We start from the raw sequence: 17,414 nt of genomic DNA on the forward strand, positions 1-17,414 counted from the left end.
AACTCACCGGTTCATGGCAGACTAGGTAGTAGCAGTACTCACTGGTTTATAGCGGACTAGGTAGTGTGTGATGGGTGAGCCTCCATCGTCCTGCTTGATCCAGTTGACTTTGAGGGAGTTGCCTTTGGTTTGAAGTGTTCCCTCCAGCTTAGGCGGTTCAGGTTCCCCTAAACAAACACATGAGTGACATCAAGGTTAGTTGGTGAGCTGAAGTGGTCATTCTCAAGACAGCAGCTGCTGTTAAACCCTTAACTGGTTTCTCCTAAACCTGTTTCAAAGACGTGAAGAAAGCTGTTAATATTCTGTCCTAGTCTTCTCCAGATGGCACCATTCCTCCATACTGTTTTACCAGAGGCACTTGTCTGCCTCTCCAACTAGAAAAAAAAGTGCTCATGAACAAGCTGTGAGACTACTGTGGAGTGCTAAAGTGAAAGTAGCATTTATACAGCAATTACACATGATTGGTCAGGACACAGCCGTTAGGGGGGATGTTTGTACACTGTAAACTACTTGAGAGGGACAAATGAGGGTTAGTGCAAAAACGTTATTACAATGTGAAATTGTTGGGATAAATGCAAAGTTATATCAGAAGGTGTATTTGTTTGTTGAATGAATGAATAAATATGTTATTCGGATGAATAACTCCCATTACAATCTGTGAGAGTGATCGCCACTGAAACAAACATCCAGCACACTAAACAGGAAAAATGGGAATAGGGGGGCGCATAAGAAGGAAGTTAATTGAGACAAAATGTAAGACTATCAGAGCTAGTTTCAGGGAACTTGATTTAGATCTAAGTCAGTGGCCTAATGATATTCAAAAAAATAGGTAGAAGCCAATTTTACTTTACAAATGCCTTGCAAGTCAATAATTACTGCTAGATAAGTTGGATGAAAAGTCCACGCTCATAGGAGAGGATGACATGCACTTCTGAGATCACAAACTTGCTTAGGATAAAATCATTTACGACAGGCTCATATTTGAATTGTACTTGTTCGAGTTGAAAAAGGCCTGCTTCGTTCAAAGCAGGAAGGATTTTTTTGGAGTGGCACAAAATGAAATACATGGGATTTCTGCAGATATATACAGTAGCTAACACAAATGAGTATTGTGGATAGAGAATCTGTCACGCCCTGGTTGAAGTATTTTGTGTTTATCTTTATGTATTGGGTCAGGCCAGGGTGTGGCATGGGGTTTTTGTATTGTGGTGTGTTTTGTCTTGGGGTTTTGGTATATAGTGGGATTGTAGCTAGTGGGGTGATCTAGCAGAGTCTATGGCTGTCTGGAGTGGTTCTCAATCAGAGTCAGGTGTTTATCGTTGTCTCTGATTGGGAACCATATTTAGGCAGCCATATTCTTTGAGTTTGTCGTGGGTGATTGTCCTTAGTGTCTTTGTAACTAGCTACTGTTAGTTTGCACCAGTTTAGGCTGTTTCGGTTTTTGTTACGTTTTTTTGGTATTGATTCGTGTTTACGTGTGTTTTTTCCATTAAACATGGATCGTAATCTACACGCTGCATTTTGGTCCGACCCTCCTTCACCACACCTAGAAAACCGTTACAGAATCCAGTAAAGTATATCACTGAGCTAACAACTCTGCAGGTCAGTCAAGGAGCATCATTCACAGTACTGAGAGGAGTTACAGTAGGAACACTTCCTTGCTAAATAACTGACAGTTACAGGGAGCTACAATCAGTCTCGACAGGTGAATGGCTACACGTGATGGGTTAACAAGATGGAAAATAAATGGAAATAAATGGGACATTATTGAATTGGGACATTTAGTATTTATGTTATGAATGACTCTCCAGTAAAACTAAGATTCTTCTGATGAAAGTTGGGAACGAAAAGTTACCTTCTGCAGAGTGATGACATCATCAGCGCCATGCAAGCCACATGATGACAGTCACATGAAACGCACGCATGTGATTGGTTGAAAGGAAAGTGGAAACATGAAAGATATAAAAATAGACAACGGAAACATGGACAGGAAAAACACAGTTATAAGACCTGAAGACAAAATTAAACAAAACAGAGACTGAAGACTGACACAACAACAGTGAACTTTTGACAACACTGAAAACACAAGCAGGGACAAATGACAGGTTTTCCTCTGAGAGAAATGATGACTTCAGCTACTGTGGCTAATGCTCTAGATTTACAGTAATTTCAAATAAAATAACTTTCAAAATATGGTAATAAATGGAAAAGGGTACATCCCAAACCATCCTTCTCCTGCAAGACAAAATGATCGACAACAGAGGAAACGCTGTGGTATTTCCAACAAAGACATACATATTGGAAAAACTGACAGAAAACAGCAGCATTGAAAAAGGGGACAAAAACACAGATGTATTCCTAATACTACTTAGTATTGCTAATACTGACGGACATTGTAGTATCAGCTGTACATGTACAACCTACACATAACACGACAACACAAGAATATTTGGGGAGAGTTAAGTTGTATCGGTAAATGACCATAGCTTCTTACTGTAGGTACTGTTCAGTAAGAAGAGCAGCAGGTAATAGGGGGTGTTCTAGGCTATTTGTCTTGGTATAACAGAGTCTAAGTCACATACTAACTACTCATAATAACTATGATCTCTGGCGTAATCCCTAATAACCGCATAACAAACCTGAGTCCTCAGTGAAAAAATGAAAAATGCCATCTAAGAAGTCATATATATATATATATACAAATTGTTAGTATGTCCGTACAAATCTGTTATCTGCAATATAATATTCCTGCAGATTAAAAGTATTGAACTATTTAGGTGAAATTGAGAGAACAGAAAGCATAAGAAAGATGAAACAATATTTCATGACTGCCAAATCTCAATGGAAAATGCAGAGGCAAATGAAAGCCACATGAAATCCACTGACTGTATAAATAGACTAGACCGTTTTAGAACTGGAGACAGACTGTTTTGCAAACACTTAGAAAGTTTGTCCAAAGTTCAAACTAATACTCAGAGTGAGTGTGTATGATGATGAGGCACTTACTTGTGTAAGAATAACCTGAGCGGTCCGACAGAAAAACAGATGAGAGAAAATGAATAAACAGAAAACTACACAACAAGAGTGTGACAAAAAAAATAAAATAATAAACTATCAAGGCTTTATGATAGCAGCATCAACCAATCAGAATGTCCTCGGATACCAAACGATCAGGTCAACTCTACATATATATGCAGTGCATGGCATAATATTCCTGAGTTAGGAGTGGGCAGACGTTCCACTTCCAGTGACATTTACAACCAACAGGGGGCGATCAAGGGTAAGGAGAGAGCAAGAGAGAGAGAGAGAGAGAGAGAGAGAGAGAGAGAGAGAGAGAGAGATCAAGGGTTGTCTCATCATCCTAGCAGTGAGAAATCAAGGCAGTTGTGCAGTAAAAGCTTCTTCCTAGATTTACAAGCACAGCATAGGGCAAATATGTTTGATCTGAAGGTTCTAAGTGAGTGCTGACCAATATGTCTATGGTGGAGCTGACAAACAGACTGTATCAACAGGGCTGAATGTATTGATTCATTCTAATGAGGAAGTGCAATGGGCGGGAGGTGTGACTTACGGACAGGCTCTGTCTTGAAGACCAGAGTGGGGCTAGTTTCACCCTCTCCCTTGCCGTTGATGGCTAACATCTTCACCTCATAGTTGGTCTCAGGCTTCAGGCCTATGATGGTAACTTCACTCAGAGTTCCTGAGTATACAAGTGAGAATCACAATTACTGACAAATCCACAACAAACTGCACTCAGACAGAAATATCCATTTGACAAGTAACAGGGATGCAATGATTACAGACAACAACATTAGCTTTTTTTCCTCATTAGAGGGTAAATCCAACTAGCTAAATTATTATATAGGACGGATGTTTCATTTAAAAAAGGCCAATGAATGAGAAAAATAAACATAAAGAAGCACATTTCCTTTTTTTATCCCTCACATCCCTCTCTCTTTACCCTCGTAGCACCCCCGTCCTGCCCCTGTACTCACCTCCTTGGACCTCATAGACCTTCTGCACCCAGCTGCCCCTGCCCACAGTCTTCCATTCAGCCCGGTACCGGAGGACGGGTACACCCCCGGTGGCGTCAGGCTCCTGGATCTCCACCCTGGCTGAGCTGGAGAACGGCTCCACCCCCCCGAGGGACGGGGCTGACGGGACATCTAGAGAGGAGAGGAATCACACATAAAGGTACTCATTAGAGAACTACAGTACATTTCATTCGATGACAGCATTAAATATTAGATTCACAATATAGAAGCATGACAATTTTGGATAATTAGCTACAGATTGTGATTGTGACTGACCAGCCTGAATGAGGAGAAACTCCTTGGACTCTGTGCCCATCTCATTGGAAGCAGTACAGTTGTAGCTCCCAAAGTCATTCTCAGACTCTGGGGTGACCTGGAACAGAGGAGAGAATCGATGCATGAAAGTGGGCAGAAAAGCATTACAAACACAAGGTGACTAAGATGCATGAGTCAGTTTGTTCCACTGTTGTTTGTCCATTAGAGATGCCTGTTTGTATTCCTCTGTCTCTGTTCTTCCCTCTACTGAATAATGAAAACACACTCAGTCTCCCCACAATGGAACTGGGGGAGAACCCTGCAAATACTAGCTGTCACACATGAAATCTTTATGACATGTAGAGTGTTCTTAATTCTATGTGTGTATTCATGTGTGTGTGTGTGCTCATGCATCCGCGTGTGTGTGTGTGCGCGCAGTATGCCTATGTGTATGCGAGTGTGTGTGTGTATTTGAGTGGGTCTCTACCTCCAGGTAGCTGGCTGTGGGGCTCTGGAAAACCTTGGCTTTGGTGACGTTAGCGTTGGGAAGCTGAAACCCGTCTCTCAGCCACAGCATGGACACGTCACTGGGGTGGGCCAGGACCTCACAGCTGATGTTAGCTGCATTCCCCTCCCAGGTATACACTGTCACGGAGCCCTGGATCTTAGGGGCATCTATGGAGGAATGAACCAGCAATGTGAATAAGAGATGGCTGTCTTTTGTCTTAAATATTTAAAAGAGTAGGTTTTGGCTCAAATGTTGGAAGCTGCAGGCAGTATGCCACGCCTGATGAAGACTGAACACTAGAGACAGTGGTTGCGTCCTTATTCCCTATATAGTATACTACTTTTGGGACCCTATGGGCCCTGTCAAAAGTAGTGCACTATAGGGTGTAGGGCTCTGGTCAAAAGTAGTGCACTATAGGGAATAGGATTCCATTTGAGATGCAGCCCTGTGACATGAAGAGCTCTTACAGCGGACTTCCAGGTAGGTGGGTTGAGAATCCACTCCGATGGCGTTGCGTGCAGAGCAGAGGTACTGGCCAGCGTCGGTGAACTTGGCGTACTTCAGCGTGAGGGAGGACACACGAGCATCACTCCTCACTACGACGTTCCCATCCAGACTCTATAGGGCAGGAAATCACAGGGTAGCAAGCAACAAAAGGACCTCTGTTTGCAGTACATCAATGTTACCTCATACCCCATTGTGATCCATGCATTATTGAGAACCCATACATTATAACACTCTGTAGTTATATCATAGTAACATTGAACTCTGAGCCTGGAGACAAACCATTGTTGCACTGAGTGCTTTTCCTATGGCTGTAACAGCAAAAGGTGATGACACGACACATGGCCTGCCCTTACGAGAGAGACAGAGATACTGTAGAGAAAGATCACAACCCTCTGTATTGTACAGTAGAGATGTGTACAGTAGCAGAGCACATCACTAATGGTTCAAGAAGCTGTATGGATGAAGCCATCAAGAGCTTTTCACACAATGGCTGTAGAGTGAGGTGGCTGAAATCAGATACTGCAGGCTAGGTCTGAGCCTGTTAAACGCTACTGGTGTATAGTAGTGGTTCCTGTAGACAGGATAACATGCCTAGCTTGCACTTTTACACACACAGCCTGCTGAGTGGTTAACTTTATCGTGCCAAATTCAACTAGACATTAATAATATATTGACATACTAAGTGTTGAATTATTTGTGTTTTCCAACAGCAACATACTGTCTGATGTATAGTTCATACATCTACTGTATACATATTATAGGGCAGGCATTCTAGTACTGTACAAAACCCGTGGTTGATCCATGAAATGTCAACTCACTAAAATGATTCTATTCCTCAGAATGAACTAGCTACCTCGTCAGAGCAGTGCAAACTGTCACTGTCTCTGTAACTCTAAAGCAACACCATGCTGACTAAATTCATAAAGGGTTCAGACTCAGAAGTAGAACAATAAGGCTTCAGACTCAGAAGTAGAACAATAAGGGTTCAGACTCAGAAGTAGAACAATAAGGGTTCAGACTCAGAAGTAGAACAATAAGGGTTCAGACTCAGAAGTAGAACAATAAGGGTTCAGACTCAGAAGTAGAACAATAAGGCTTCAGACTCAGAAGTAGAACAATAAGGGTTCAGACTCAGAAGTAGAACAATAAGGGTTCAGAAGGAGCACCAAAGCATGTGAAATGGGGAAGAGGGCAAAAACATAGTGTGCCGATACATTCAAGTCCTTGCCAATTAAAATTAGAGCAGAAACCCTGCTAATGGCTAATAGGATTGATGTTCGTCTCAAAATACACTACTTTAATTCATTAACGCCAGATACACAAGGTCTAAATAAACAGTCATGTACGTAACCTTTAGCGTCGGGGTCGGCTACTCTTGTTGTTGACACTGAACAGTCTGGGTCTGCTACTCTTATTGTTGTTGACACTGAACAGTCTGGGTCGGCTACTCTTGTTGTTGACACTGAACAGTCTGGGTCTGCTACTCTTGTTGTTGACACTGAACAGTCTGGGTCGGCTAATCTTGTTGTTGACACTGAACAGTCTGGGTCTGCTATTCTTGTTGTTGACACTGAACAGTCTGGGTCTGCTACTCTTGTTGTTGACACTGAACAGTCTGGGTCTGCTAATCTTGTTGTTGACACTGAACAGTCTGGGTCGGCTAATCTTGTTGTTGACACTGAACAGTCTGGGTCTGCTAATCTTATTGTTGTTGACACTGAACAGTCTTCGGCTACTCTTGTTGTTGTTGACACTGAACAGTCTGGGTCTGCTACTCTTGTTGTTGACACTGAACAGTCTGGGTCTGCTAATCTTGTTGTTGACACTGAACAGTCTGGGTCTGCTACTCTTGTTGTTGACACTGAACAGTCTGGGTCTGCTACTCTTGTTGTTGACACTGAACAGTCTGGGTCTGCTAATCTTGTTGTTGACACTGAACAGTCTGGGTCGGCTACTCTTGTTGTTGTTGACACTGAACAGTCTGGGTCTGCTAATCTTGTTGTTGACACTGAACAGTCTGGGTCGGCTACTCTTGTTGTTGACACTGAACAGTCTGGGTCTGCTAATCTTGTTGTTGACACTGAACAGTCTGGGTCTGCTAATCTTGTTGTTGACACTGAACAGTCTGGGTCTGCTAATCTTGTTGTTGACACTGAACAGTCTGGGTCGGCTACTCTTGTTGTTGACACTGAACAGTCTGGGTCGGCTACTCTTGTTGTTGACACTGAACAGTCTGGGTCTGCTAATCTTGTTGTTGACACTGAACAGTCTGGGTCGGCTACTCTTGTTGTTGACACTGAACAGTCTGGGTCTGCTACTCTTGTTGTTGACACTGAACAGTCTGGGTCGGCTACTCTTGTTGTTGACACTGAACAGTCTGGGTCGGCTACTCTTGTTGTTGTTGTTGACACTGAACAGTCTGGGTCTGCTACTCTTGTTGTTGACACTGAACAGTCTGGGTCGGCTACTCTTGTTGTTGACACTGAACAGTCTGGGTCGGCTAATCTTGTTGTTGACACTGAACAGTCTGGGTCTGCTACTCTTGTTGTTGTTGACACTGAACAGTCTGGGTCGGCTAATCTTGTTGTTGACACTGAACAGTCTGGGTCGGCTACTCTTGTTGTTGACACTGAACAGTCTGGGTCGGCTACTCTTGTTGTTGACACTGAACAGTCTGGGTCTGCTAATCTTGTTGTTGACACTGAACAGTCTGGGTCGGCTAATCTTGTTGTTGACACTGAACAGTCTGGGTCTGCTACTCTTGTTGTTGACACTGAACAGTCTGGGTCGGCTACTCTTGTTGTTGACACTGAACAGTCTGGGTCGGCTAATCTTGTTGTTGACACTGAACAGTCTGGGTCGGCTACTCTTGTTGTTGTTGACACTGAACAGTCTGGGTCTGCTACTCTTGTTGTTGACACTGAACAGTCTGGGTCGGCTAATCTTGTTGTTGACACTGAACAGTCTGGGTCGGCTACTCTTGTTGTTGTTGACACTGAACAGTCTGGGTCGGCTACTCTTGTTGTTGACACTGAACAGTCTGGGTCGGCTAATCTTGTTGTTGACACTGAACAGTCTGGGTCGGCTAATCTTGTTGTTGACACTGAACAGTCTGGGTCTGCTACTCTTGTTGTTGACACTGAACAGTCTGGGTCTGCTAATCTTGTTGTTGACACTGAACAGTCTGGGTCTGCTAATCTTGTTGTTGACACTGAACAGTCTGGGTCTGCTAATCTTGTTGTTGACACTGAACAGTCTGGGTCTGCTACTCTTGTTGTTGACACTGAACAGTCTGGGTCGGCTAATCTTGTTGTTGACACTGAACAGTCTGGGTCTGCTACTCTTGTTGTTGACACTGAACAGTCTGGGTCTGCTACTCTTGTTGTTGACACTGAACAGTCTGGGTCTGCTAATCTTGTTGTTGACACTGAACAGTCTGGGTCGGCTACTCTTGTTGTTGACACTGAACAGTCTGGGTCGGCTAATCTTGTTGTTGACACTGAACAGTCTGGGTCGGCTAATCTTGTTGTTGTTGACACTGAACAGTCTGGGTCTGCTAATCTTGTTGTTGACACTGAACAGTCTGGGTCTGCTAATCTTGTTGTTGACACTGAACAGTCTGGGTCGGCTAATCTTCTTGTTGTTGACACTGAACAGTCTGGGTCTGCTACTCTTGTTGTTGACACTGAACAGTCTGGGTCGGCTAATCTTGTTGTTGACACTGAACAGTCTGGGTCTGCTAATCTTGTGAACAGTTGCTAATCTTGTTGTTGACACTGAACAGTCTGGGTCGGCTAATCTTGTTGTTGACACTGAACAGTCTGGGTCTGCTACTCTTGTTGTTGACACTGAACAGTCTGGGTCGGCTAATCTTGTTGTTGTTGACACTGAACAGTCTGGGTCTGCTAATCTTGTTGTTGACACTGAACAGTCTGGGTCTGCTAATCTTGTTGTTGACACTGAACAGTCTGGGTCTGCTACTCTTGTTGTTGTTGACACTGAACAGTCTGGGTCGGCTAATCTTGTTGTTGACACTGAACAGTCTGGGTCGGCTAATCTTGTTGTTGACACTGAACAGTCTGGGTCTGCTAATCTTGTTGTTGACACTGAACAGTCTGGGTCTGCTAATCTTGTTGTTGACACTGAACAGTCTGGGTCTGCTACTCTTGTTGTTGTTGACACTGAACAGTCTGGGTCTGCTAATCTTGTTGTTGACACTGAACAGTCTGGGTCTGCTACTCTTGTTGTTGACACTGAACAGTCTGGGTCTGCTAATCTTGTTGTTGACACTGAACAGTCTGGGTCTGCTAATCTTATTGTTGTTGACACTGAACAGTCTGGGTCTGCTACTCTTGTTGTTGTTGACACTGAACAGTCTGGGTCGGCTACTCTTGAACAGTTGCTAATCTTGTTGTTGACACTGAACAGTCTGGGTCTGCTACTCTTGTTGTTGACACTGAACAGTCTGGGTCTGCTACTCTTGTTGTTGACACTGAACAGTCTGGGTCGGCTACTCTTGTTGTTGTTGTTGACACTGAACAGTCTGGGTCTGCTACTCTTGTTGTTGACACTGAACAGTCTGGGTCTGCTACTCTTGTTGTTGTTGACACTGAACAGTCTGGGTCTGCTAATCTTGTTGTTGACACTGAACAGTCTGGGTCTGCTACTCTTGTTGTTGACACTGAACAGTCTGGGTCTGCTAATCTTGTTGTTGACACTGAACAGTCTGGGTCTGCTAATCTTATTGTTGTTGACACTGAACAGTCTGGGTCGGCTAATCTTGTTGTTGTTGACACTGAACAGTCTGGGTCTGCTAATCTTGTTGTTGACACTGAACAGTCTGGGTCTGCTAATCTTGTTGTTGTTGACACTGAACAGTCTGGGTCGGCTAATCTTGTTGTTGACACTGAACAGTCTGGGTCGGCTAATCTTGTTGTTGACACTGAACAGTCTGGGTCGGCTACTCTTGTTGTTGACACTGAACAGTCTGGGTCTGCTACTCTTGTTGTTGACACTGAACAGTCTGGGTCTGCTACTCTTGTTGTTGACACTGAACAGTCTGGGTCGGCTACTCTTGTTGTTGTTGACACTGAACAGTCTGGGTCTGCTACTCTTGTTGTTGTTGACACTGAACAGTCTGGGTCGGCTAATCTTGTTGTTGACACTGAACAGTCTGGGTCTGCTACTCTTATTGTTGTTGACACTGAACAGTCTGGGTCTGCTACTCTTGTTGTTGACACTGAACAGTCTGGGTCGGCTACTCTTGTTGTTGTTGACACTGTTGACACTGAACAGTCTGGGTCTGCTACTCTTGTTGTTGACACTGAACAGTCTGGGTCTGCTACTCTTGTTGTTGACACTGAACAGTCTGGGTCGGCTACTCTTCTTGTTGTTGTTGACACTGAACAGTCTGGGTCTGCTACTCTTCTTGTTGTTGACACTGAACAGTCTGGGTCGGCTACTCTTGTTGTTGTTGTTGACACTGAACAGTCTGGGTCTGCTACTCTTGTTGTTGACACTGAACAGTCTGGGTCTGCTAATCTTGTTGTTGTTGACACTGAACAGTCTGGGTCGGCTACTCTTGTTGTTGACACTGAACACTCTGGGTCGGCTACTCTTGTTGTTGACACTGAACAGTCTGGGTCTGCTACTCTTGTTGTTGTTGACACTGAACAGTCTGGGTCTGCTAATCTTGTTGTTTACACTGAACAGTCTGGGTCTGCTACTCTTGTTGTTGTTGACACTGAACAGTCTGGGTCGGCTACTCTTGTTGTTGACACTGAACAGTCTGGGTCTGCTACTCTTGTTGTTGACACTGAACAGTCTGGGTCGGCTACTCTTGTTGTTGACACTGAACAGTCTGGGTCTGCTACTCTTGTTGTTGACACTGAACAGTCTGGGTCGGCTAATCTTGTTGTTGACACTGAACAGTCTGGGTCTGCTACTCTTGTTGTTGTTGACACTGAACAGTCTGGGTCTGCTACTCTTGTTGTTGTTGACACTGAACAGTCTGGGTCTGCTACTCTTGTTGTTGACACTGAACAGTCTGGGTCTGCTAATCTTGTTGTTGTTGACACTGAACAGTCTGGGTCGGCTACTCTTGTTGTTGACACTGAACAGTCTGGGTCGGCTACTCTTGTTGTTGACACTGAACAGTCTGGGTCTGCTACTCTTGTTGTTGACACTGAACAGTCTGGGTCTGCTACTCTTGTTGTTGTTGACACTGAACAGTCTGGGTCGGCTACTCTTGTTGTTGTTGTTGACACTGAACTGTCTGGGTCTGCTACTCTTGTTGTTGTTGTTGACACTGAACTGTCTGGGTCTGCTACTCTTGTTGTTGACACTGAACAGTCTGGGTCTGCTAATCTTGTTGTTGTTGACACTGAACAGTCTGGGTCGGCTACTCTTGTTGTTGACACTGAACAGTCTGGGTCGGCTACTCTTGTTGTTGACACTGAACAGTCTGGGTCTGCTACTCTTGTTGTTGACACTGAACAGTCTGGGTCTGCTACTCTTGTTGTTGTTGACACTGAACAGTCTGGGTCGGCTACTCTTGTTGTTGTTGTTGACACTGAACAGTCTGGGTCGGCTACTCTTGTTGTTGACACTGAACAGTCTGGGTCTGCTAATCTTGTTGTTTACACTGAACAGTCTGGGTCTGCTAATCTTGTTGTTGTTGACACTGAACAGTCTGGGTCGGCTACTCTTGTTGTTGACACTGAACAGTCTGGGTCTGCTACTCTTGTTGTTGACACTGAACAGTCTGGGTCTGCTACTCTTGTTGTTGACACTGAACAGTCTGGGTCTGCTACTCTTGTTGTTGTTGACACTGAACAGTCTGGGTCTGCTACTCTTGTTGTTGACACTGAACAGTCTCGGCTCTTGTTGTTGACACTGAGAAGTCTGGGTCTGCTACTCTTGTTGTTGACACTGAACAGTCTGGGTCTGCTACTCTTGTTGTTGTTGACACTGAACAGTCTGGGTCGGCTACTCTTGTTGTTGTTGTTGACACTGAACTGTCTGGGTCTGCTACTCTTGTTGTTGACACTGAACAGTCTGGGTCGGCTACTCTTGTTGTTGACACTGAACAGTCTGGGTCTGCTACTCTTGTTGTTGACACTGAACAGTCTGGGTCTGCTACTCTTGTTGTTGTTGACACTGAACAGTCTGGGTCGGCTACTCTTGTTGTTGTTGACACTGAACAGTCTGGGTCGGCTACTCTTGTTGTTGACACTGAACAGTCTGGGTCTGCTAATCTTGTTGTTTACACTGAACAGTCTGGGTCTGCTACTCTTGTTGTTGTTGACACTGAACAGTCTGGGTCGGCTACTCTTGTTGTTGACACTGAAAAGTCTGGGTCTGCTACTCTTGTTGTTGACACTGAACAGTCTGGGTCGGCTACTCTTGTTGTTGACACTGAACAGTCTGGGTCTGCTACTCTTTAACAGTCTTGTTGTTGTTGACACTGAACAGTCTGGGTCTGCTACTCTTGTTGTTGACACTGAACAGTCTGGGTCTGCTACTCTTCTTGTTGTGTTGACACTGAACAGTCTGGGTCTGCTACTCTTGTTGTTGTTGACACTGAACAGTCTGGGTCGGCTACTCTTGTTGTTGTTGACACTGAACAGTCTGGGTCTGCTACTCTTGTTGTTGACACTGAACAGTCTGGGTCTGCTAATCTTGTTGTTGTTGACACTGAACAGTCTGGGTCGGCTACTCTTGTTGTTGACACTGAACAGTCTGGGTCGGCTACTCTTGTTGTTGACACTGAACAGTCTGGGTCTGCTACTCTTGTTGTTGACACTGAACAGTCTGGGTCTGCTACTCTTGTTGTTGTTGACACTGAACAGTCTGGGTCTGCTACTCTTGTTGTTGTTGACACTGAACAGTCTGGGTCGGCTACTCTTGTTGTTGTTGACACTGAACAGTCTGGGTCTGCTACTCTTGTTGTTGTTGACACTGAACAGTCTGGGTCGGCTAATCTTGTTGTTGACACTGAACAGTCTGGGTCTGCTACTCTTATTGTTGTTGACACTGAACAGTCTGGGTCTGCTACTCTTGTTGTTGTTGACACTGAACAGTCTGGGTCGGCTACTCTTGTTGTTGTTGTTGACACTGAACAGTCTGGGTCTGCTACTCTTGTTGTTGACACTGAACAGTCTGGGTCTGCTACTCTTGTTGTTGTTGACACTGAACAGTCTGGGTCGGCTACTCTTGTTGTTGTTGTTGACACTGAACAGTCTGGGTCTGCTACTCTTGTTGTTGACACTGAACAGTCTGGGTCTGCTAATCTTGTTGTTGTTGACACTGAACAGTCTGGGTCGGCTACTCTTGTTGTTGACACTGAACACACTCTGGTTGACACTGAACAGTCTGGGTCTGCTACTCTTGTTGTTGACACTGAACAGTCTGGGTCTGCTACTCTTGTTGTTGTTGACACTGAACAGTCTGGGTCTGCTAATCTTGTTGTTTACACTGAACAGTCTGGGTCTGCTACTCTTGTTGTTGTTGACACTGAACAGTCTGGGTCGGCTACTCTTGTTGTTGACACTGAAAAGTCTGGGTCTGCTACTCTTGTTGTTGACACTGAACAGTCTGGGTCGGCTACTATTGTTGTTGACACTGAACAGTCTGGGTCTGCTACTCTTGTTGTTGTTGACACTGAGAAGTCTGGGTCTGCTACTCTTGTTGTTGACATTTAACAGTCTGGGTCTGCTACTCTTGTTGTTGACACTGAACAGTCTGGGTCTGCTACTCTTGTTGTTGTTGACACTGAACAGTCTGGGTCGGCTACTCTTGTTGTTGTTGTTGACACTGAACTGTCTGGGTCTGCTACTCTTGTTGTTGACACTGAACAGTCTGGGTCTGCTAATCTTGTTGTTGTTGACACTGAACAGTCTGGGTCGGCTACTCTTGTTGTTGACACTGAACAGTCTGGGTCGGCTACTCTTGTTGTTGACACTGAACAGTCTGGGTCTGCTACTCTTGTTGTTGACACTGAACAGTCTGGGTCTGCTACTCTTGTTGTTGACACTGAACAGTCTGGGTCGGCTACTCTTGTTGTTGTTGACACTGAACAGTCTGGGTCTGCTACTCTTGTTGTTGTTGTTGACACTGAACTGTCTGGGTCTGCTACTCTTGTTGTTGACACTGAACAGTCTGGGTCTGCTAATCTTGTTGTTGTTGACACTGAACAGTCTGGGTCTGCTACTCTTGTTGTTGACACTGAACAGTCTGGGTCGGCTACTCTTGTTGTTGACACTGAACAGTCTGGGTCTGCTACTCTTGTTGTTGACACTGAACAGTCTGGGTCTGCTACTCTTGTTGTTGTTGACACTGAACAGTCTGGGGGCTCGGCTTGTTGTTGTTGACACTCAGTCTGTTCTTGTTGTTGACACTGAACAGTCTGGGTCGGCTACTCTTGTTGTTGACACTGAACAGTCTGGGTCTGCTAATCTTGTTGTTTACACTGAACAGTCTGGGTCTGCTACTCTTGTTGTTGTTGACACTGAACAGTCTGGGTCGGCTACTCTTGTTGTTGACACTGAAAAGTCTGGGTCTGCTACTCTTGTTGTTGACACTGAACAGTCTGGGTCGGCTACTCTTGTTGTTGACACTGAACAGTCTGGGTCTGCTACTCTTGTTGTTGTTGACACTGAGAAGTCTGGGTCTGCTACTCTTGTTGTTGACACTTAACAGTCTGGGTCTGCTACTCTTGTTGTTGACACTGAACAGTCTGGGTCTGCTACTCTTGTTGTTGTTGACACTGAACAGTCTGGGTCGGCTACTCTTGTTGTTGTTGTTGACACTGAACTGTCTGGGTCTGCTACTCTTGTTGTTGACACTGAACAGTCTGGGTCGGCTACTCTTGTTGTTGACACTGAACAGTCTTAAGCTTGTTGTTGACACTGAACAGTCTGGGTCTGCTACTCTTGTTGTTGTTGACACTGAACAGTCTGGGTCGGCTACTCTTGTTGTTGACACTGAACAGTCTGGGTCGGCTACTCTTGTTGTTGACACTGAACAGTCTGGGTCGGCTACTCTTGTTGTTGTTGACACTGAACAGTCTGGGTCTGCTACTCTTGTTGTTGACACTGAACAGTCTTGTTGTTGACACTGAACAGTCTGGGTCTGCTACTCTTGTTGACACTGTTGGCTACTCTTGTTGTTGACACTGAACAGTCTGGGTCTGCTACTCTTGTTGTTGTTGACACTGAACAGTCTGGGTCTGCTACTCTTGTTGTTGACACTGAACAGTCTGGATCTGCTACTCTTGTTGTTGTTGACACTGAACAGTCTGGGTCGGCTACTCTTGTTGTTGACACTGAACAGTCTGGGTCTGCTACTCTTGTTGTTGACACTGAACAGTCTGGTCTGCTACTCTTGTTGTTGTTGACACTGAACAGTCTGGGTCGGCTACTCTTGTTGTTGTTGTTGACACTGAACAGTCTGGGTTGTTGTTGACACTGAACAGTCTGGGTCTGCTATCTTGTTGTTGACACTGAACAGTCTGGGTCTGCTACTCTTGTTGTTGTTGACACTGAACAGTCTGAGTCTGCTACTCTTGTTGTTGTTGTTGACACTGAACAGTCTGGGTCTGCTACTCTTATTGTTGTTGACACTGAACAGTCTGGGTCGGCTACTCTTGTTGTTGACACTGAACAGTCTGGGTCTGCTACTCTTGTTGTTGACACTGAACAGTCTGGGTCGGCTACTCTTGTTGTTGACACTGAACAGTCTGGGTCTGCTACTCTTATTGTTGTTGTTGACACTGAACAGTCTGGGTCTGCTACTCTTGTTGTTGTTGTTGACACTGAACAGTCTGGGTCTGCTACTCTTGTTGTTGTTGTTGACACTGAACAGTCTGGGTCTGCTACTCTTGATGTTGTTGTTGACACTGAACAGTCTGGGTCTGCTACTCTTGTTGTTGTTGACACTGAACAGTCTGGGTCGGCTACTCTTGTTGTTGTTGACACTGAACAGTCTGGGTCTGCTACTCTTGTTGTTGACACTGAACAGTCTGGGTCTGCTACTCTTGTTGTTGACACTGAACAGTCTGGATCTGCTACTCTTGTTGTTGTTGACACTGAACAGTCTGGGTCGGCTACTCTTGTTGTTGTTGTTGACACTGAACAGTCTGGGTCTGCTACTCTTGTTGTTGACACTGAACAGTCTGGGTCTGCTACTCTTGTTGTTGACACTGAACACTCTGAGTTGGCTGCTCTTGTTGTTGTTGTTGACACTGAACAGTCTGAGTCTGCTACTCTTGTTGTTGTTGTTGACACTGAACAGTCTGGTTCAGCTACTCTTGTTGTTGTTGTTGACACTGAACAGTCTGGGTCGGCTACTCTTGTTGTTGACACTGAACCGTCTGAGTCTGCTACTCTTATTGTTGTTGTTGACACTGAACAGTCTGGGTTGGCTACTCTTGATGTTGACACTGAACAGTCTGGGTCTGCTACTCTTGTTGTTGTTGTTGACACTGAACAGTCTGGTTCAGCTACTCTTGTTGTTGTTGTTGACACTGAACAGTCTGGGTCGGCTACTCTTGTTGTTGACACTGAACCGTCTGAGTCTGCTACTCTTATTGTTGTTGTTGACACTGAACAGTCTGGGTCTGCTACTCTTGTTGTTGTTGTTGACACTGAACAGTCTGGGTCTGCTACTCTTGTTGTTGTTGTTGACACTGAACAGTCTGGGTCTGCTACTCTTGATGTTGTTGTTGACACTGAACAGTCTGGGTCTGCTACTCTTGTTGTTGGTGTTGACACTGAACAGTCTGGGTCTGCTACTATTGATGTTGTTGTTTACACTGAACAGTCTGGGTCTGCTACTCTTGATGTTGTTGTTGACACTGAACAGTCTGGGTCTGGAACTCTTGTTGTTGTTGACACTGAACAGTCTGGGTCTGGAACTCTTGTTGTTGTTGACACTGAACAGTCTGGGTCGGCTACTCTTGTTGTTGTTGTTGACACTGAACAGTCTGGGTCTGGAACTCTTGTTGTTGTTGACACTGAACAGTCTGGGTCTGGAACTCTTGTTGTTGTTGACACTGAACAGTCTGGGTCGGCTACTCTTGTTGTTGTTGTTGACACTGAACAGTCTGGGTC

The 17,414-nt window shown here is 44.8% G+C and overlaps 1 protein-coding gene across 3 annotated transcripts in view; it reads right to left on the reverse strand.

The window, feature by feature from the left end:
- The window catches only part of LOC118370877 (neural cell adhesion molecule 1-like), a 119,287-nt gene that overhangs the window by 15,203 nt on the left and 86,670 nt on the right, over positions 1 to 17,414 (reverse strand). For 2 of the 3 annotated variants that reach the window (XM_052467648.1, XM_052467646.1), the window contains 6 exons: positions 5,265 to 5,415; positions 4,777 to 4,964; positions 4,311 to 4,407; positions 3,996 to 4,166; positions 3,572 to 3,700; positions 43 to 167 (listed from right to left, as the gene is read on the reverse strand). In XM_052467648.1, the coding sequence (XP_052323608.1) occupies positions 43 to 167; positions 3,572 to 3,700; positions 3,996 to 4,166; positions 4,311 to 4,407; positions 4,777 to 4,964; positions 5,265 to 5,415 (861 nt within the window). Of the gene's footprint in view, positions 1 to 42; positions 168 to 2,605; positions 2,673 to 3,006; positions 3,022 to 3,571; positions 3,701 to 3,995; positions 4,167 to 4,310; positions 4,408 to 4,776; positions 4,965 to 5,264; positions 5,416 to 17,414 lie in introns of those variants that run through there. The other variant, XM_052467647.1, reaches the window with a different exon arrangement.

The sequence above is a fragment of the Oncorhynchus keta genome, chromosome 18, assembly GCF_023373465.1.
Source record: "Oncorhynchus keta strain PuntledgeMale-10-30-2019 chromosome 18, Oket_V2, whole genome shotgun sequence".
NCBI lineage: Eukaryota > Metazoa > Chordata > Actinopteri > Salmoniformes > Salmonidae > Oncorhynchus > Oncorhynchus keta.